At 40.1% G+C, this 22,729-nt stretch overlaps 1 protein-coding gene across 1 annotated transcript in view; it reads left to right on the top strand.

Annotated features, from left to right (window-relative positions):
• LOC127662400 (A disintegrin and metalloproteinase with thrombospondin motifs 7) overlaps nucleotides 1-22,729 on the top strand; it is a gene marked incomplete at its 5' end in the record, with an annotated part of 106,619 nt that overhangs the window by 27,211 nt on the left and 56,679 nt on the right. The window contains 7 exon segments of the mRNA XM_052153550.1: nucleotides 2,293-2,437; nucleotides 13,341-13,433; nucleotides 13,563-13,708; nucleotides 17,222-17,391; nucleotides 19,665-19,798; nucleotides 20,239-20,359; nucleotides 21,736-21,980. Of these exon segments, the coding sequence (XP_052009510.1) occupies nucleotides 2,293-2,437; nucleotides 13,341-13,433; nucleotides 13,563-13,708; nucleotides 17,222-17,391; nucleotides 19,665-19,798; nucleotides 20,239-20,359; nucleotides 21,736-21,980 (1,054 nt within the window).

Raw genomic sequence — 22,729 nt, forward strand, 5'->3', positions numbered from 1 at the left:
CACATAGTATGATGCTAGTTTTTCTCGTCCCATAAAGCAAATGTCTGATGTATAAATAATGTTGAAACTAGACATTTTTTTGTCCAAAAATACACTATTATTAAGAATAAGCGACACTTAGCGGATCTTCAGTAGGCCATTGATCCATGTAATGTTGTTAATATTGAAAAAATTATAAATGGCATTTCATATTTTGGTTTTCATCCTCACATTGTTTATCTTTCACCAGTAACTTTTTTGGTTGAGATGATACGGAATGACCCTGTTGTTTTATCATTTAAAACGTAGCAAACTTTTTTAGCTTGATAATACTTTTCATTTTTTTTAAATTTCACTCGGTTTTTATTTTTCTTTTGAATTAATTTGCTTTGTTATATACGTTTTTGGGCCACTAAGAGATCAATAAATTATCGCTCACACCATATGACAATTTCACAGTGTAATCTAGAAATATGTGACACTGGTTGTTGGTTTAAATGTGGAATGCATTACAGACAGAAGGCTTGTTTCCAAAGAGAAATTCTCACTTTTGTTCTGAACAGCCAAGCCAACTCAACACTAACGAAACCTTTGTGGCCTTTTAAAAAGATATTTGCTGCAGTATGTACACAATTAGCCTTAGTATCAGTCCCGACTGCTGTGTGTTTCCAACATTCTTTGAGTTTTTCTTATTAACCGTGTTTAAAAGAGACAAACATTGACTTTGCTGAAATTGTAATTTATGGTTTTAAGTCTATTATGCCCTTAGCTGACCCTTCTACCATTATTGCATGGTTAGAACTTTTTCTGTGAAATCTTTGCTATGTAACAGCTGATTTTTGTTGTCATTTGTAGGAATAAGAGTGGCCTCTAGCAAAAATGAAAAGCATTATCTAAACGGCAAGACATTTAGTGAGTGGTATATTTAGAAATCAGTGCACTGCAGCCATTCTGCCTAAAGTTGAAGGCACGTACACACACAGTTGAATAGACAGTTCACATGATGTTACACTTAAACTGATGACACAGTATAATACCCTAGACTCAAACTTCATAATACCAGTGAAATGCCACATTGTTTTTTATTCAGTACAGTTGTTACGTATGTAGGTTAGAAATATTCACAGATAGCAGTGGTATTCGGCTAAACTCGGTGGTGAAGCGGCTCAGATTTTGAGCCCAGGCTAGGGGCTGTTCAATCAGATGAAACACAACAGACTGGAACCGAACGCAAGGATCACGAGACACATTATCACATTTCCAAGTTGAACATCATTCCTGACAAAGCATATAAACAACTCATTGCTTAATCTGAGAAACGCTTATTAAGAGAGCAAGACGCAACCACCAAAGACCTCCACCAACTGTAAGGGGCTGTTCACACAGAACACATTTGCAACCATCCATTTGCATTTCTTTGTAAACGCACGCTAGACGAACGTCTTTGTTTCGCTTTGTTTTTGTTTATTCATCATCTCGTGCAGGAGCACTGTTTTTAGATGCTGTTCCTAATTCAAAACAACTTTAAAAAGCATCTTGAGACACCTGCTTTCTGTTAAACTATTTGTTGCGCTGTGTCTAGCCTTTTTTAGCGCAAGATTGCGATCGATCGGATGTCAGCGTCAGTGCTTGGCACAAATCCAAAATTCGAATACACTTTTAGCATTCGAATGTGTATTTCTTTTTCTTAAATTCGACGAATATTCGAAATTCGAATTTTAATTTGACAGTACTGTCAGGTTCACATCGGTCTGACGGCGCATGAATGGTCCATGCTGTCTAAGGCTGACTATATGAAGTTATGTTTTGAAAGTTCCCAGGATGCTTCAAAGAGCACTTCCTAGGAAGAACATATCGCTGGATTTGGAAAAAAAGTGACTGGAGGTTTTAATCTTTTTAAGATATTTAATCAAGGGCGTAACAAGCACTATAACAGGGGTACCTGACCCCCAATTTTAGAAATGTCTGTGTTCATATCCATTTCTCTAAGGGCTTATATACAATTTCAGATTTACCATCCCAAAAAGGTGAACATTAGTTGTTCACTTTACATGTTAAATAAAGTGTGTGGTTCTTGGCTAGAAAAAGCTGCAGTGTGGACCAGACTTTATGCTAATAGTTCAAAATCAGACTACACGTGACTAGCCTTAATCCTGTATCTGTAGACCTCCTTTATAGCACGTTTAGTGCCAGTGTATTGCAACTGAAATACTAATGGAGTATGAGCCATACTGAGTTTAAATTGCACAAAAACATGAAACCTTTTCCTGAGTATTTCCTGTATAACGTGTGTTTTTGTCATCTTCTGCACAGTCGAGGTTGGGGCTGGTGTCTGGATGACCCTCCAGTCAGGAACGAGCTGGAGATGCAGTCTTCTCCCCCCGGTGTGTTGTACAGTGCTGCTCATCAATGCAAACTCCAGTATGGCTCCAGTTCACAGCTCTGTGACGATGTGGACGTGAGATACTGTTTCTGTGCATTTACATTTTTATATTTACATTCATGCAATTGGCAGATGTGGTTATCGATTGGATAGTTCACCTAAAAATGAAAATCCTCATCATTTACTCACCCTCAAGCAATCCCAGATTTGTATGACTTTCTATCTTCTGCTCAACACAAAGAAGATTTTTAGAAGAATATCTCAGCTCTGTAGATCTATACAATGCAAGTGAATGGTGATCAGACCTTTGAAGCTCTAAAAAGGAGATAAAGGCAGCATAAAAGTAATCCATTAGACTCCAGTGGTTTAATCCATGTCATCTGAAGGGATCCAGTGTGTTTTGGGTGACTGATGTCGAGATGTACAGTGAAAAATAAGTTATATTTTGGTATGTTCTTACCCAAGACCAACTGGAATGCTTCAGAAGACATTGATTTAAAACCGGATGGATTACTTATAAGCTGACTTTATCTCCTTTTTAGAGCTTCAAAGGTCTGATCACCATTCACTTGCATTGTATGGACCTACAGAGCTGATATATTCTTCTAAAAATCTTTGTTTGTGTTCTGCAGAAGAAAGGAAGTCATACACATCTAAGATGGCATGAGGGTGAGTAAATGACGAGAACTATCCCTTGAAATTAAATGTTTATGACATAGAGATGGAACAAAACATTCTTAACCAAACATCTATTGGGAACTATGTAAAGGTCGACCAATATGGGTTTTTTAATGGCCGATGCCAATTCCGATATACAGAGAGGTGGCCAATAGCCTGATCTAATGCCGATATATCACACAATTTAATATAATAGTAAATGGCATATATATATATATATATAAGTTATTGGAGAAACAAGGGTGTGTGTGTGTGTGTGTGTGTGTGTGTGAGCGTGTATTTATCACTTTGTGGGGACCAAATGTCCCCATAAGGATAGTAAAACCCGAAATTTTTGACCTTGTGGGGACATTTTGTCGGTCCCCATGAGGAAAGCAGCTTATAAATCATACTAAATTATGTTTTTTGAAAATGTAAAAATGCAGAATGTTTTCTGTGAGGGTTAGGTTTAGGGGTAGGGTTAGGTTTAGGGGATAGAATATAAAGTTTGTACAGTATAAAAACCATTATGTCTATGGAAAGTCCCCATAAAACATGGAAACACAACTGTGTGTGTGTGTGTGTGTGTGTGTGTGTGTGTGTGTGTGTGTGTGTGTGTGTGTGTGAGAGAGAGAGAGTGAGAGTGAGAGTGAGAGAGAGAGATGGAGCCTGTGCGATCACCTGTCTCTCCCAATCAGAGATGCTGTAGTGTGTTAGTCAGCTTTCTGAAGATAATGTAATTTTGGTCAAATTCATCCTTTGTTCTCAGTGGAAAAGTAGCCGTCCAAGCGGGGGTATTCCTCCCAATTTCACGGTAGCCGGTGCGCAAGGGTCATTCACTATATAAATCGCAATGTCCGCCGCCATTTTAAACAGTATGTCCTCTCCAATGTGGGAACTCCGGTAAGATGTAAGTGCATTGAGTTTGTGTAATTAATCAGACTGTTGTGTCTCTCAGCTGTGATGAGCCTTAATGCTGAAGATGTAAGTTTAAAGCCGTTTAAAGCTATTTTCTAGCTTTATTAGTGGTGTGAGTCTATCAGTAGTCATGGAACATCTCTCGTTCAATCAGATTTGAGGACTGGAACTAACTGTTGTGTGTGTGTGTGTGTGTGTGTGTGTGTGTGTGTATATATATATATATATATATGGGAATTCTTTTCATTTTAGATGATGGATAGCATTTTCTTTTGCTTCTTATTAGATTTATTGTTTGCACATAAAGAAATTGTAATACATTAGAAAGAAGAACAACAGTGCACACAGTAGTCCAGCAACCAGGGATAGTATGTGCATATTAGCAATCGCACTTTCTCTAAAAAGAAATGTCTATCACTCCCGTGCAGATCTAGCAAGAGCAGCAATCTACTGACTGCTTCCAGTTTACTCGGCCCAGATTGCCTGCTTAGAGTGTAACAGACTGACTGTCGTGCAACATTCATAAGAGGGAGACAGATTTTATCATTAGACAAGAACGTTAACATTTACAGGGAACTAAAGAGAGAGAGGAAGAATGAAACGCACATGCACTTTAAACATCATGAGCTCATACGTGTCTTTCGTGGATCTGAAATGCGGGACTGTTTAAATGAGACTGTGTTGCACACTGGTCTATTATTGTGGTAGCACGATGTGATTGGTTGTTTACTTGTCTCAGACAGCTACTTCACATGTATGCAGGCGATTCTCGCCGCCATCATGGCTTAAGAAGCTAATCGGCCAAATGGTAAAATTTATCGGCTGATGTTGATAAATTAAAAATACCAAATATCGACCAGTTTAGCGGCCTCTGCGAAATATCGGTCAACCACTAGCAGCACTGCATAATGTAAGCTTAACCTTAAAATCGTACAAAAAGTGCTTCTGACAGTGAAGCCAAAGTTCAGATGGTGCTTGAAAATCCAGCTACAGCCAGCTTCTGCAGGCATCTAGTTTAAAATGGTTCCAGCTAAACCAGTTTGATCGGTTATGGGCATTGCTGGTCCACGTTGGCCTACTTGGTTGATCAGCTGGACTACACTGTAAAAATGCTAAGATACCCGAGGCACCATTTGGGGTTCCTTATCTGCTAAACTGGCAGTTCTCTTAGAAACTTCCTCTTAGTTGCTCTTGGCAACTGAGGAACCCCAAAATGCATCCCTCGAGATTCTTACAAGCTGAGAGGAGGACCAGTTTATCAATATCCACTGATCGATAGTTCAGGATTGCTCTTCAGCCCTTGAGAATTTGACTTTAATGGAATTTGACAGTTTAATTGGCGAGACACGAGTAAGTGGTTGAAACTAATGGAGCAATTTGTTTCAATTGCTTCTGCTGCAAATATAAAGCTAGTAGAATAAAGATGGACATGCACACAGCAGAAGTAACACAACAAACACCTTTTGAACACTTACAGTGTTACACTCAGAGTTCAAACTTCTTGCCACACCTGTTATTAGAGGTGCCAATGGTATATGGTCATGAAAGTGTATTTTATAAAAATTTACATTTATGTCCTTATGTCATTTGAATTATTTAGCTGTATTTCTTTATATATATATACACTCACCTAAAGGATTATTAGGAACACCATACTAATACTGTGTTTGACCCCCTTTCGCCTTCAGAACTGCCTTAATTCTACGTGGCATTGATTCAACAAGGTGCTGAAAGCATTCTTTAGAAATATTGGCCCATATTGATAGGATAGCATCTTGCAGTTGATGGAGATTTGTGGGATGCACATCCAGGGCACGAAGCTCCCGTTCCACCACATCCCAAAGATGCTCTATTGGGTTGAGATCTGGTGACTGTGGGGGCCATTTTAGTACAGTGAACTCATTGTCATGTTCAAGAAACCAATTTGAAATGATTCGAGCTTTGTGACATGGTGCGTTATCCTGCTGGAAGTAGCCATCAGAGGATGGGTACATGGTGGCCATAAAGGGATGGACATGGTCAGAAACAATGCTCAGGTAGGCCGTGGCATTTAAACGATGCCCAATTGGCACTAAGGGGCCTAAAGTGTGCCAAGAAAACATCCCCCACACCATTACACCACCACCACCAGCCTGCACAGTGGTAACAAGGCATGATGGATCCATGTTCTCATTCTGTTTACGCCAAATTCTGACTCTACCATCTGAATGTCTCAACAGAAATCGAGACTCATCAGACCAGGCAACATTTTTCCAGTCTTCAACTGTCCAATTTTGGTGAGCTCTTGCAAATTGTAGCCTCTTTTTCCTATTTGTAGTGGAGATGAGTGGTACCCGGTGGGGTCTTCTGCTGTTGTAGCCCATCCGCCTCAAGGTTGTGCATGTTGTGGCTTCACAAATGCTTTGCTGCATACCTCGGTTGTAACGAGTGGTTATTTCAGGCAAAGTTGCTCTTCTATCAGCTTGAATCAGTCAGCCCATTCTCCTCTGACCTCTAGCATCAACAAGGCATTTTCAGCCCACAGGACTGCCGCATACTGGATGTTTTTCCCTTTTCACACCATTCTTTGTAAACCCTAGAAATGGTTGTGCGTGAAAATCCCAGTAACTGAGCAGATTGTGAAATACTCAGACCGGCCCGTCTGGCACCAACAACCATGCCACGCTCAAAATGGCTTAAATCACCTTTCTTTCCCATTCTGACATTCAGTTTGGAGTTCAGGAGATTGTCTTGACCAGGACCACACCCCTAAATGCACTGAAGCAACTGCCATGTGATTGGTTGATTAGATAATTGCATTAATGAGAAATTGAACAGGTGTTCCTAATAATCCTTTAGGTGAGTGTATATTATATATATACATGTACCTGTACATTGCTTGTGTATTAGTGACATACAAGATGAGCCACTCTTCTGTGAAACTGCACCTGAAATTAAGGAACTTTATGTTTCAATTATTTTCATTATGTTGACTTAACCTGAGGAATATTTCACATATCTTTCGCCATATGGTGTTTTGGAGAAGAACACAAAAGCTTTAGGTGTCCTTGACTTTAGACTTCTGATTAGAAATGATTTTCCACTGAGATAAAAGTCCTTAGAAGTCGCAAATATTTTCTTAGGCAGACGGTTTGATTTGAAGCAATCATGTCAGTGAGGGTCAGTTACTCACCAAAAATGGTTTACTCCCATTCGATGTTTGGCGAGTGTTGACATTGGACCTCAGTTACAATACACTCAAGGGTTTTTAGATGTTTAGAGTATTTTCAGATTACTGAGTAGGAATAAACTGTATCTGAAAGCCACTATTGGCAATCAAGTCTAGCAAATGACATCTAATTACCAAGTTTAGATGTTGGTTCACTACATTTACATTTATGCATTTGGCAGACGCTTTTATCCAAAGCGACTTACAGTGCACTTATTACAGGGACAATCCCCCCGGAGAAACCTGGAGTTAAGTGCCTTGCTCAAGGACACAATGGTGGTGGCTGTGGGGATCAAACCAGCGACCTTCTGATTACCAGTTATGTGCTTTAGCCCACTACGCCACCACCACTCCTATAAGTCTAAGTCACTAAATAAGTCTTGTTTGATAAGCTAGTTAAAAAGCCTGGAGGGGACACAAGCACACCTGGAAGAAAACAGAACATATGCTTGTGACCAGCCATGATGGTCTTTTTAACATGGAAGTCTGTTGAGATGCCCGTCTTATGACTGAGGCCTGAATTTGATCTCATTAGGAAACTATTCCAGGAAGCAACTCTTGCCCATTGGCTGCTTTAAGCTGTTTCTCACTGTTATATTGAGAACTGTAAAACACAAAAATCCTATGGTTTAAATATCTGGACCCTTTAGTTTGGCAACTCTCTGCAGGAATTAAGTAGGGCAAAGGCCACACACCATCTCCTCTGCAGGGAATCAGATGGTACAGATGTAAGCAGAAACTAAAACTTCCTCAAGTAGAGTTTGTTAGGAGGCGTCTTTACATGGAAGAAATATAGAACATTAGTAAAGCTGGTTTTATGTTCCAACGAATCCATGACCGTTGTAGTATATAAACTTGTCTGCTCTGGATGAATGCTTCTACTAAATAGTTAAATAAAAAGTTAACCCAAAAATCTAAATGATCTCATCATTTACTCACCCTCATGCCTTTGCAGATGTGTATGACTTTCTTTCTTCTGCTGAACACATTCAAAGGTTTTTAGAAGAATATCTCCATACAATGCAAGTGAATGGTGACCAGACCTTTCAAGCTCCAAAAATCACATAAAGGGAGCATAAAAGTAATCCATCCAGTGGTTAAATCCATGTCTTCTGAACTGATGCAATATTTAAGTCCTTTTTCTATATAAATCTCACTTTCACTTTCACATTCTGAAAGTGAAAGTGGAGATTTATAGTAAAACATTATGTAAATATTGTTCTATTTCTCACCCAAAGTGATTGCATCACTTTAGAAGACATTGATTTAACCACTGGAGTCATATGGATTACTTTTACTACGACTGTCTGTGCTTTTTGGAGCTATAAAATTCTAGTCACCATTCACTAGCATTGTATGGACCTACAGAGTGGAAATATTCTTCTAAAAATCTTCATTTGTGTTCAGCAGAACTAAACTAAAGTTATACACATCAGAGATGGCATGAGCTTGAGTAAATGATAATTTTTTCTTGTCGTCTTGGATCTACTTTGACACCTAGAGGGTATGAATGCAGCATGGTTCAAATGCAATATTTTTCAGTTACCAATGCCGTTGACTGTACTATAAGAGTATCACAAAGAGTGCACGTGTCGAACGCGTTCGTATTCACTCGTAGTCAAAAAAGTCTGTTTTGAAAGGCTGAGTGTTCAACGTATGCGAGATGCCCAAGCCTTAAGAATATGTTAGCTTTGTCAAGCCAACATGACTAGGGATGGATCATGATGATCAACTAGTTGGGTGTTGGCCGATTAGTTAGTTTGGCTAGTTTATATTTGAATTTTTTTTTTTTTATATTTTAAGTACGCCAACAGCATTACTGCTTTGGGTTGTTAGACAGTTTGCATGGTAAAACCATTTCAGAAAATTTAAATTCATGCACTTTAAAGCACTGCCACTTCATCTATACACATTCAGACAGTCTTTGGTCTTTTTAGTGCACCGCCACACTGCGTTCTTCAGATGACTTATCAACTTAACATAGCCCAATTTTTTATTTTTAATTCTCACGACCCCTGCACTCTGTTCTATTCCATTGTATGCGGCCTAGAACACACTTTATGTATTCACCCTCTACGGCCAGAAACAGTTGCCGATCAAATACTTGTGCTGTCCGGTTGAAAATCCATAACGTGCGCTCTTGCTTTACTGTGGCGGTAACAAAAGACAGGCTTGCATGGCTAGAAGTGTCTGCATTCATTTACCAACGTAGAGTATGTTTCGGCATTTGATTGGGGTCAGATGAACCCGAAACCAGCCTAATTATACAGGGATTCCTTTTGACCAATCAGTAGACTAATCGTACAGGCACCCCACCAACTAGTCGATTTTGAAAATATGTCGTTTTCCACATCCTTAGAAAATAACAGCTTATCTGTTTTATTTTTGGCGTCCTGTAGAATTAAAATGGGAAAAAGGGCATCAGATTGCTGAATCGTTGTTTAGAGATGTCAACATACATCAGTGATATGCTCTTCGCTTTCTGCAGCAGCTGTTGGCAGATACTTGGCTTTTTTCAATTACTGGCCAAATGTCACAGACAAGGCGAAAGAGTTGGCGCTCAGTCTTGGGGACACAGATAAAGCCAGCCTCAAGTTTTCTTATCAGGGCTGTTACATTTCAAGAAGCAAAGCCAGTGGAAATTGCAGATGATGAGTAATACAGAGACATGAAAGTTTGTGTGCTTGATGCAAGGTTCCCTTTTTAGTTTCAAGGTTTTAGGAGATCATGAAATATTCTTAGAACTATACAGAGAGAATGAATTCTACATGATTTCCCAATTCAGTTCCCAATTGTAGTGAGCTGTGTTGCTGTTTAAATAACGCATCTGCCTTCTAAGCAGCCATTCACATAGATGCGTTTTTGCATGTGTCTGCACTGTTTTTCTATATTTTTCCAATGTAAACATGTGCTGGCTGGACATCTTTGACTGTTGTGCCATATCTCACTGTTTCTTTCAGTGGCTTGCAAAAGAGCACCAAATTTTTACGTGTTAAAAAGAACTTTTAATAAAAAAAAAAATCATGTCTCGAGAGAGCTGTTTTCTGCTTTATTAATTGTGCTGCGTATAGCTTTTTTAGTGCACCTTTGGGTGTGGTTGCTCAGTCTGAAGCCAACACGGAGCTTGTGGCCATGCTTGCCGGGGCTGCCGCAAGCATCGGGCTTGAGTGGAACGCTCTACCTTGCCCTGAGCCCTCGCGGCTTGATGATAGGTTCCTGGGCTCAGAGTGCTGCACACTGCCGTGACCCGCCCAAGTTCCATTCTTCCTGTAGGTGCACGAGGAGCTCCAGTCAGACTGCCCAGACCAGACCTCTGAGATTCTCCGCTCTCACTACCCTTGACGGTGGGTTGGCCAGGGGGTACATGGGATTCCCCATGTGTACAAGGCCGTTGCGGTGCACCTGTGCCTGAGAAAATCCTGGAATAATAGCCTGAGACTCCCGTCAGAGGCCTGTAAGTCCATGTCGTGGACCTGCACGAGGGTAGTTCCGACCCGGAGGTGATGCAGGAGCTACGCTCGGCGACCGTTCTCACCCTCCATGCGACGAAGGTTACGGCACGGGCTCGTGGGCCAGTGATGTCCACCTTGGTGGTCCATGAAAACCACATGTAACTTAACCTGGTCGAGATGAGGGATGCCAACAAGGTAAGTTTTTTTGACACCCCCATCTCCCAGGCTGGCCTGTTTGGCGACACCATCGAGGACTTTGCCCAGCAGTTCTCAGCAGTCAAGAAGCAGACTGAGGCTATCCAACAGCTGTGGCACACACACACCCACACCCAGGCGGTTATGACGAGTCACAAGGACGATCACCCTCCTCCCCCGTCACTGTGGTGGGCAAGCCTAGCGAGGTAAGTGCTTTGACATTTCTCTCTGCACAGCCACGAGCTCGGAACGCTAGGCTCCTCGACATGGCAACTCCTGCTCTGCCCAGCCACATGGCCCCACCCGTAGGTACGTCAGATGCCCTCGCTCTGAGTTTGGCCAGGACGACCTGACTCTGCTATGCAATTCAGTTTGCCAGGCGCCCGGGCTCAGCAGCATCCTCTTCAGCAGAAATATTGGTTCTACAGCCCCTACAAGATGCTGATGCAGAGGCGCATTTTGTCATACGTCCAGCAGAAATATTGGTTTGTGGCATTAGATCTGAAGAACACGTAATTCCACATCTCGGTTTAACCACGGCACAGATCTTTTCTGCGGTTTTCCTTCGAGGGCAGTGTGTATCAGTACAAGGTCCTCCCCTTCGGTCTTTCCCTGTCGCCTCGCGTCTTTACGAAAGTCGCAGAGGCAGCCCTTGGGAAGTGGGTGTTCGCATCCTCAATTATCTCCACGACTGGCAGATTCTAGCTCACTCTCAAGACCTGTTGTGTGTGCACAGGGACCTGGTGCTCAGGCACCTCAGCCGGTTGGGGCTTCGGGTCAACTGGCAAAAGAGCAAGCTCTCCCCGATTCAGAGCATCTCTTTTCTCAGGATGGAGTTAGACTCGTGCGCCTCACGAACGACCTCACACAGTCAGTGCTGAATTGCCTGAAGTCGTTCAGGTGGAGAACGACGGTCCCACTGAAACAGTTTCAGAGGCTTCGGGGGCATATGGCATCCTTGGCGTGGTCACGCTATTCGGGTTGATGCATATGAGACTGCTCCACCACTGGCTTCAGGCTTGAGTCCAGAGATGGGCATGGCGCCGCGGCACGCATCACGTGGCCATCACGCCCATCTCCCGCCGAATGTTAAGACCTTGGACGGACCTTGCATTTCTGCAGGCAGGGGTGCCCTTAGAGCAGGTGTCCAGGCATATCATTGTTACGAAAGATGCCTTCAAGTTAGGCTGGGGCACCGACTGCAACGGGCATGAAGCCATGAACTCCTGGACAGGGCCTCGACATATCAACTGCCTCGAGTTGCTGGCAGTATTGCTGGCCCTGCGAAGGCTTCAGCCGTTGATCCAGGGCAAACACGTAGGTAGGTTATATAAACCACCAAGGCAGCTTACGCTTGTGTCGCATGGCGTAGCTCACCTGCCATCTCCTCCTCTGGAGTCAGCAGCGACTGAAGTCGTTGCGGGCCACTCACATCCCAGGCAACCTCAACCGTGCAGCGGACGTGCTGTCATGGTAGCTTACGCTCAGGGGAGAGTGGAGACTCCACCCCCAGGTGGTCCAGCTGATTTTGAGTTGATTCATGAAGCACAGGTAGACCTGTTTGCTTCCCGGGAATCCTCCCACTGCCCGATCTGGTACACCCTGGGGACTGCGCAAATATGCATTTCCCCCAGTGATCCTGCTTGGAGGGATTGAGATTTTGTGTCCCTCTTGCCTGAGCAACGCTGAGTTACCCGCTGAAATGGCTGGGAACCTGTCTCGGCTCCTCAGTGCAAAACCCGAATGAGTGGTTGTGAGCCAGCTCGTTTTATACCCGTATGTCCAGGGTAATGGCATGTAAATTCAACTCGCCAATTCCTATTGCTCCCAAGAGCGACCTCTAGTGTCACTACTCAGGGAATGGAGGATACGGCAGTAACCAAGACAATTTCCTGTTTCAGTGGCATACCCAAAATTAAAGGCTTATAACTCGACAACATTTTTTAAAACATTTTTTTACTGATTTTACTCTGGGTGTAAATAAGGTGGCTCAGAAAAAAATGCTTTTGGTTTGTTCCAAATCATGTCAACTGTATCTAAGAAACTTTTTGTGTTTATATGATATTACAAATATAATTTATCATAGTGTCCAAAAACATCTCCAAACAAATAAAACATAATTGTACATAAGAAGTAATTACACATGCACACACAACAATGACTAAAGGTTTGCATAGCATGCAGACATGATTTTAGTAATGAGATTTAACAGAATGAGAGCCATATGAGTCATCATTGAGTTTGTGTAATTTAATTGGCACCATCTCCTGATCGCCATATGTAACATTGTGCTTTGTGTAGGTTTTCTAATGATCTATGCATCTGATTACCTTGTTTATGTTAGCTTGTTTGAAAGATAATCACCTCCTCTAAGTAATGGTATATGATATTTTATGTTCTGTTTATTTTTCATGAAGTGATATGCAAAAACGTGGCACATAAGCCGGTGGGCCCATCCGAGTTTAAAGGGTTAAACTGTATAGTCTTGAGCACATTTTATGTGTTTCAGTGCTAAGAGAATGTGATTCTTTGTTATTCTTTCCTTCAGAATATCTGTAGCACCCTGTGGTGCACAGTGGATTCAACCTGCCACTCGAGGCTGGATGGCGCTGTGGATGGGACCAAGTGTGGTGAGGGCAAGGCAAGCCAGACTTTCTGTGTTTACTCATTGTAGGCTTCTGTTTCCCTGCAGGAAGTTCACCATATTGTTCTCCTTCCCAATCCCTTGGAGTCTGACTCACTAAATGTCCATTTTGTGTCTTGTTGTCAGTGGTGTTTTGACGGGGAGTGTGTGGCAGTGGGCTCCCAGACTAAGAGTGTGAATGGAGGCTGGGCTTCATGGAGCGAGTGGTCTGACTGCACTAGGACTTGCGGTGTAGGAGTTCAGAATGCCCAGAGGGACTGTATCAACCCTGTGTGAGTTTCCTTCAATGGCTTTGGTTTTTAGTTCCAGAAAAAAATCTCAAAAACCGAGAAGTGAGGGCTTAATGCTTGCTCTCATATTACTTTACTCCTAAACCATGAGAATAGCTATTTTTATAATTCCCAGTATGGGAAAGGATGGCATGTTTATGGTTGATTAAGATGATTAAGTAATTGCATACATTTTTCACCAGTATTTTTAACTGTCAACAGACTGTTCGAGTATTGTGTGTGGGAGGGTTGGGTACAATTTCTGCCTGATCTCATAAAAATAAGTGACTTTGGCAAAATTTTTGCTAAATGATATTACATGGTTCCTTACGCATATTACGGCAGTTCCGCAAAAAGCGAGTTACATTTTTTCCCAAACAGATAAGTTGTTTCAGGTTAATGCTCTATCGAGTTTTAAATAAAAAAACCTACCTACCAACCTCCCTACCCTAAACCTAAATCTAACCGATAGTGTCATAAAAGCAGATGAGAGTTGAAAAACGCGATTGCTGAAGCCACTATGTAAATGTGGTGCTTCTATGGCACTTTCGGCTCACGTGTCGCCTCGCATGCTCTTCAAACTCGTAGTCCTTTGGGCTTCAAGTGCAACGCTCTATCAATTGAGCAATCGTGCAATTTGTTGGGCTTGAATATGCTTATAAATGTAGTTAGGTTGTAAAGCAAGTTTTAAAATGTATCACCTTACAAGTCATGCACTATAATCAAAGTTTTATCATATTCGTAAGATAGCATTGTGTGAGAAACAGGGTGAAAAGTGTTTATGAACTGATATTCTGCCGTCTTACACCTGATTTGTGTAAAAGAGAATAAAAGTTGTTGTATTAGCACCTGTAGTGTTCATTTCACATGGAAACTTCTGCAACACATACATAGAGCCACAAAGTGTAGGTAGTGTAGCATGTTTCTATGAGACCAATATGTAAAATTCTGATAATTATGTAAATAGCTGCAGTTCAAATATTTATATAATGTGCTGGTATATATTTTATAATATACCTGGTGTTTTGTCTGTAAGCAATTTTAGACGTTCTAACTTCCACAAGACTGAGCCGTTGATTTAGCCACATCCCCTCTTTCCAAAACACGGCACCTATACCGTTGAAACCGACACAGCGCCCTCAACTGATTATCTATCTATCTATCTATCTATCTATCTATCTATCTATCTATCTATCTATCTATCTATCTATCTATCTATCTATCTATCTATCTATCTGTCTGTCTGTCTGTCTGTCTGTCTGTCTGTCTGTCTGTCTGTCTGTCTATCTAATCTGTCTGTCTATCTATCTAATCTATCTATCTATCTATCTATCTATCTATCTATCTATCTATCTATCTATCTATCTATCTATCTATCTATCTATCTATCTATCTGTCTGTCTGTCTGTCTGTCTGTCTGTCTGTCTGTCTGTCTGTCTGTCTGTCTGTCTGTCTGTCTGTCTGTCTGTCTGTCTGTCTGTCTGTCTGTCTGTCTGTCTGTCTGTCTGTCTGTCTGTCTGTCTGTCTAATCTGTCTGTCTATCTATCTAATCTATCTGTCTGTCTGTCTATCTATCGTTCTGGCTATCTATATATGTTTGTATTATTTAATCTATCTGTATATCTATCTGTATGTCTATCTGTCTGTCATTCTGTCTATCTGTCTATGTTTGTATCATTTAATCTATCTGTCTGTCTGTCTGTCTGTCTGTCTGTCTGTCTATCATTCTGTCTATCTATCTGTCTATTTATCTATCTATCTATCTATCGTTCTATCGTTCTGGCTATCTATATATGTTTGTATCATTTTATCTATCTATCTATCTATCTATCTATCTATCTATCTATCTATCTATCTGTCTGTCTGTCTGTCTGTCTGTCTGTCTGTCTGTCTGTCTGTCTGTCTGTCTGTCTGTCTGTCTGTCTGTCTGTCTGTCTGTCTGTCTGTCTGTCTGTCTGTCTGTCTGTCTGTCTGTCTGTCTAATCTGTCTGTCTATCTATCTAATCTATCTGTCTGTCTGTCTATCTATCGTTCTGGCTATCTATATATGTTTGTATTATTTAATCTATCTGTATATCTATCTGTATGTCTATCTGTCTGTCATTCTGTCTATCTGTCTATGTTTGTATCATTTAATCTATCTGTCTGTCTGTCTGTCTGTCTGTCTGTCTGTCTATCATTCTGTCTATCTATCTGTCTATTTATCTATCTATCTATCTATCGTTCTATCATTCTGTCTATCTATCTATGTTTGTATCATTTAATCTATCTGTCTGTCTGTCTGTCTGTCTGTCTGTCTGTCTATCATTCTGTCTATCTATCTGTCTATTTATCTATCTATCTATCTATCGTTCTATCGTTCTGGCTATCTATATATGTTTGTATCATTTTATCTATCTATCTATCTATCTATCTATCTATCTATCTATCTATCTATCTATCTATCTATCTATCTATCTATCTATCTATCTATCTATCTGTCTATCTATCTATCTATCTATCTATGTATTTATCTGTTGTTCTTTCGTTTATCTATCGGCATATCATTTTATCTTTCTATCCATCTAGCGTTCTATCTTTCCATCTTTCCATCCATCCATATTTGGGGGATGTCTAGAAACATTGCACATACCATATGGATATATATGTTACACACACACACACACACACACACACACACACACACACACACACACACACACACACACACACACACACACTTAATTAGCTTGATAAGGGATCGGGGGTGTAACATCACGACCCGGCCCCGCCCTCCACCCTGTCACAACGTGCAATTTGAACTTAATGTTTTGAATAAAATAATACTCATTCGAGAATCGAGCCAAAGCGGTTGAGAAAAACTGTGAGAGACGTTCCCAGTTCAGTTCTTAATGGTGCACAATCCTTGCGCGTGCGTGTTATAATTAAATGAACGTGAAATATTTTCGTTCATTTAATTATCATTCATTCCTGCGGCTCTCACAAACTGTTCAATGGTGAGAAATCCTTAAACCATTCTTCATACTTGCTAAACCAGCGAAGGACTCACTGGGTCTGATCTTAATTCTCAGAGTTCTCAAAGTATAAACATTTTTCCTGTAGTTGGCTTGGATTGGGATTTTCAGGGATTCTCTGACTTCTCTGGAAGATAATTGTGCAGACAAATTACATTTTCAAACATAGAACTGTTTATAGAATGATGATGTGGCCCATTTGTGAATGAATCTCTAAAGATTTTGTAATTGACGCAATGCATGTGTAACATCTGTATCATATTTCACAAGAACATTTCAAAAAGTGAAAAGGTTTCTGCTACCAACCTCTATCACTTTCCTGTGCTTCTTAACACAACAAATGTGTTTCATTTGAGAGAGAGAAAAAACTTCATTCTCTCAACTCCCCGTTTTTGACCTGAAAATAATGCAAAATGGATTACATTACATGTTTTGCAGTTCATAACATCTGTGTACTACTGGCATCATTTTCTTCTCTATTAAAAGGAAGTCTTTCTTTTAGACCTAAATACGGAGGTAAATACTGTCTCGGGGATCGACGTAGATATCGAACCTGCAACCGTGACCCCTGCCCTGTGGACCAGCCCAGCTTCAGATTCATCCAGTGCAGCCGCTTCAACACGGTCCCTTATAAAAAAAAGTTTTACAAATGGACACATGTGAATAACAGAGGTGAGTATATATTTGTACTGTACAGTGCTGTGAAAATGTATTTGCCCCCATCCTGATTTCTTCTGTTTTTGTGTATTTCTCATACTACGTTTTTTCAGAAATTAGAACAAAAGCTAACATAAAACAAAGGCAATCTGAGTAAACACAAAATACATTTTTTTAAAGGATAATATTATTTATTTCAACAAAGTTGGTATTCCAATACCAACTGTGTGAAAAAGTATTTGCCCCCTTAGTTACTAAATCCCCAAATCTATGGGGTTCAGCTGGACTAGACACGCCCACTCCTGATTTCTGCCAGCCCTGTTCAATCAAATCAACACATAAATATAACTTTTTCAGCAGCATGAATTTGGCTTAAAGGTCTCACACAATAGCACACTATGCCACGGTCAAAAGAAAATTCCAGAAATTGAGGAAAAATGTGATTGAATCAGTCTGGGAAGCGTTACAAAACTATTTAAAAGACTCTGGGACTCCAAAGAACCACCATTATCTCCAAATGCAGAAAACTTGGTATACTAGTGAATCTTTCCACAAAATTCCTCCAAGAGCACAGTGACGACTCATCCAGGAATTCACAAAAAAGCCAAGTACAACATCCAAGGAACTGCAGGCCTCTTTCGCATCAATAAATGTCACTGTTCATGACTCCATTATCAGAAAGACACTGGTGAAACATGTCATCCATGGAAGAGTGGTGAAGCGAAAACCACTGCTAACACAGTAGAACATTAAAGCACGTCTGAATTTTGCCAAAACACACCTTGATGATCCTCAAACCTTTTGGGAGAATGTTCTGTGGACTGATGAGTCAAAAGAGGAACTGTTTGGAAGACAGGGGTCCCGTTACATCTGCCATATATCAAACACAGAATTCCACAAAAAGAACATCATAACTACGGTTATAACTTTGGTGTGGGGATGCTTTGCTGCTTCAGGGCAATTTAGCAAGAATTGAGGGAAACATGAATTCTGCTCTCTACCAGAAAATCCTAAAGGGGAACATCCGGTCATCAGTCCGTGAGTTGAAGCTCATGCACAACTGGATTATGCAGCAAGACAATGATCCAAAGCATAGGTGTATGTCCACCTCTGAATAGCTCAAAAGAAGCTAAATTAAAGTTTTGGAGTGGCCTAGTCAAAGTCCTGACTTGAACCCGATTGAAATGCTGTGGCAGGACCTTAAACGGGCAGTTCATGCTCGAAAACCCTCCAATGTGGCTCAACTAAAGAAGAGGGGGCCAAAATTCCACCACAGCGCTGTGAAAGACGGATCTCCAGTTATCGGAAGCGTGTGGTTGCAGTTGTTGCTGCTAAAAGTGGCACAACCAGCTATTACGTTTAAGGGGGTACTTAGTCTGTATTTATAATATATATATATATATATATATATATATATATATATATATACACTCACACAAACACACACTGGTGGCCAAAAGTTTGGAATAATGTACAGATTTTGCATTTATGGACAGAAATTGGTATATTTAATCACCAAAGTGGCATTCAACTGATCACAATGTACAATCGGGACATTAATAATATGAAAAATTACTATTACAATTAGAATTTTTTCTTTAACTACTTCAAAGTTCTCATCAAATGTGTCCATTTCAAGCAATTGTATAGCCTTCAGTCCTCAAAACGCTGATTGACTGATGAGTTTCTAGAGAAAGCTGTTTCTTATTTTGCGATTTTGGACCTAATATTGACCTCAAGACATGCCAGTCTATTGCACACTGTGTGTGTGTGTGTGTGTGTGTGTGTGTGTGTGTGTGTGTGTGTGTGTGTGTGTGTGTGTGTGTGTGTGTGTGTAGTGAGATGAGAACTGAATAGGCCCAGCATATATATATAATATATATATATATATATATATATATATATATATGCATTAAATAAATAAATAACTGCAGAAGAGTGATTTTTGAGCATATCTCATGGAACCAACACTGGGACAAATGCTGTATTATTATTAGCAGTATTACCGAGTGACAAATACATTTGTGCCAAAATACATTACAGAAAAGTTTGTTTATACATACAGCCTTTGACATAAATAACAATAGATAAGGGCAGCATTTTGTCCTTTTATTTAAGTTGATAAGCCTTATTGTTTTGCTGACTATGTATGACACAAGCATTTTCTCCTCCTTTATATAAGTTGATAAGTCTGCTGTCTGTCACCCTATCAGAACTCAATTTATGGGTTGCAACCCATAAGTATCCAAAGCGATATTACAGCCTTGTTATATTTGTGTCATTTGCAGTTAATCCGTGTGAACTGCACTGTAGACCTGTGAACGAGCAGTTCTCAGAGAGGATGCTGGACACTGTCATTGATGGAACACCTTGTTATGAAGGCAGTCACAGCCGTGACATTTGCATTAATGGCATCTGCAAGGTTGGTAATGGCTTTAGCTCTATTTGCAAAGCCTCAGACTGTCCTTGTAAAGTTCTGCTTGGGTGTCATTTTAATTGTAAGTCTGTCAGCGTGAGTGCGATTCCACGGTAAAACAGCAACACAAGAGTCACACAACAACAGCAATAGTGTCAACTTGAAGCCTCAGCAAACAATCTTCCACACTTTAAGTCAGTCCTTGCATGACCTCAGCTGGAAACTCACACGCATGTTATTGTTTAATACAGAGGAGGAAGCTGTCATTTTTGTTCTGTCATTGTTTCTGCAGAGCTCTTTCTTAAATTAAAGTTAAATATTTAGGATACTAATATATATATATATATCCATCCATCCATCGTCAACCGCTTATCCTGTGTACAGGGTCGCGGGATATATATATATATAAAACTGAAATGTTTTCAATTTATGTGTTGATGTCGCAGAACCTTGGCTGTGATTATGAGGTTGACTCAAATGCTGTTGAGGATCAATGTGGTGTATGCCATGGAAATGGTTCCACGTGCAAGACAGTGAGGAAGACCTTTGAGGACAGTGAAGGGCTTGGTATGTAAAATTTGCAATCGGTTTACAGTAATTTTTTTATGTAAATTCTGTCATTATTTACTCCACCTCATTTCATTCCAAACCTGTATGACACTTTCTGCCATGGAATAAAATAGGAGATTTCTAGATAAACCTCCTGGCTGCTCTTTTTCACATAATGAAAGTGAATAGTGACTGGTGCTAACAAGCATCAAAATGATAAAAAGTACCATGAAAGTATCATAAAAGTAGTCCATACAAGTTGTTTGCAGTATTCAATTCTAGTATTCTGTATTCCGAAATTCAAGTTGTTATTCATTGAAAATCTGTAGCTCTTGAATCACAAAGAATGACGTTAAACGATAAAATCGTATCGTGACATTTTGGGGTGAACCATTTATATTAGCACTTTAAGCTCTGAGGGTGTTTTTAATGATGTCCTGTTTTAGTGGCACACCCCAAATTAAAAAAACTAGGATGGTTAGTCAAGATGGTTTTGCAACATTGATAAAATGCTAATTTCTGTGACTCTTATCTTAAGAAACTGCTGAAAAATCCCCCCCCAAAAAACTTGAGCCAAAAATGTACTTGTTTCTTATTTTTCTGATTTGACATTATATATCTCTGGGTGTAAATAAGGTAGCTCCGAAGAACTGCTTTTGTTTAGTTTCCAATCAGGTCACCTGTAACTGTGTAAAATGTTGTGTTGATACGACAAAGCAATCAAATGTTTTGGTATTATAAAATGTATTTATCTTACTGTCCAAAAATGTCTCCAAGTGTCCAAAAGCCTCTCCAAAAGGTTTGCATAACACACATACATGATTTTAGTAATGAGATTTCACAGAATGTGTTTCATTCTGTGCCATTTGAGTCATCATTGAGACTGTGTCATGTACTTCTCCTGGTGGCCATTTGTAATTAGAGTGATTGATCACATGACTCTCTGCCCAAATATGGAAGACCATCATCACTTGTTGGAGCAATCTGAATCCAATCCGATTGCTACAGAATTTCTGATGATGTCCTTTGAATCAGGAAAGCTAACATGTTTGCAGCCAGATAGCAAGACGTCAGATATCCAGATGCTGCATGCACATTATGCTTTGTGTGGGTTATGTAATGATCTATGCATCCCATTACTTTATGTGAGGGCTTGTTAGAAAGATAATCCTCTAAGTAATGGCATGTGATATGTTGTTCAGTTTGCCTGCATGCATTGTAAAGGACAGCTTCTAAGCTTTAAAACGATACCTACTTGTGTTGGTCAATATTGTAGTTGTTATTATTTGATCATTTATAATGTTTTCTTGCTGCACTCAATTCATAAATGCAATGTTATGTATATTTGTCTTGTTTGTTTGTTTGATTAAGTGGAGGTATGTTTTGTCTCTCAGGCTATGTAGACATAGGCTTAATTCCAGAAGGAGCACGGGACATCCGTATTGAGGAAGTTGCAGAGGCTGGGAACTTCTTGGCATTACGCAGTAATGACCCTGAAAAATATTTCCTGAATGGTGGCTGGACGATCCAGTGGAACGGGGAATACAAGGCAGGAGGAACAATATTCACTTACGAGAGGAACGGCCAGCTGGAAAACCTGTCTTCCCCTGGACCAACCATGGAGCCAGTGTGGATTCAGGTACAAACTCCTGAGTAATTTCCCATGGTTGTTGGTGATTTAAACCATGTAAGCTGAAGTCTCGAGCAAATAAGCAAAAAGTTGCATTTTGTTTTTATGGCCTCGATATTCATCAGTCCAGAGTTACACCTGATAAAGAGCTCTACATTTGGCACATGCTATTTTGTTTTCAACAGATTGCACTTGCCCACAGTAAATAGATACCTGAAATGTGGTTTATAGTTTATGTATCTCCCATTTGTTGCAACCTCAGACGGTACACCCACGTACCAGCCACAGTCTGAAGAATATTCCACACAAAACTGGAAACGTTGATATTATAAGCGCTTTTAAGGAAAAAATTATAATCATTGCATTTGACAATTTACCTTTTTTCTGCACTCGACCTGATATTGCGGTGTATGATAAAAAGCTATGAGAAAGAGCGCAGGTTGAATTATCCAGGGAAACCTTTCGGCTTCAGATACTATGATTAAAAACAGCCCTAATCTTTATGAATAATTCAATCTACAAATTTCTTCTTACTAAGACATCTGAAAAGAAATCTACCTGTATTTTTATGAAATTCTGCTTCTTCTTTTTTTTTGTGAATTCTTAGTTCCTTTTATCTATCATCAAGGGGTAAGTAAATACATTATTTAAACTGAGAAATTGATCCATTTTTATCTGACGAGCTAGGAGAAAGTAAAGGTTAAAGGGATAGTTCTGTCATCATTTAATCACCCTCATGTTGTTCCAAATCCTAATGA

Source organism: Xyrauchen texanus, chromosome 2 (genome assembly GCF_025860055.1).
Source record: "Xyrauchen texanus isolate HMW12.3.18 chromosome 2, RBS_HiC_50CHRs, whole genome shotgun sequence".
In the NCBI taxonomy this organism is placed as follows: domain Eukaryota; kingdom Metazoa; phylum Chordata; class Actinopteri; order Cypriniformes; family Catostomidae; genus Xyrauchen; species Xyrauchen texanus.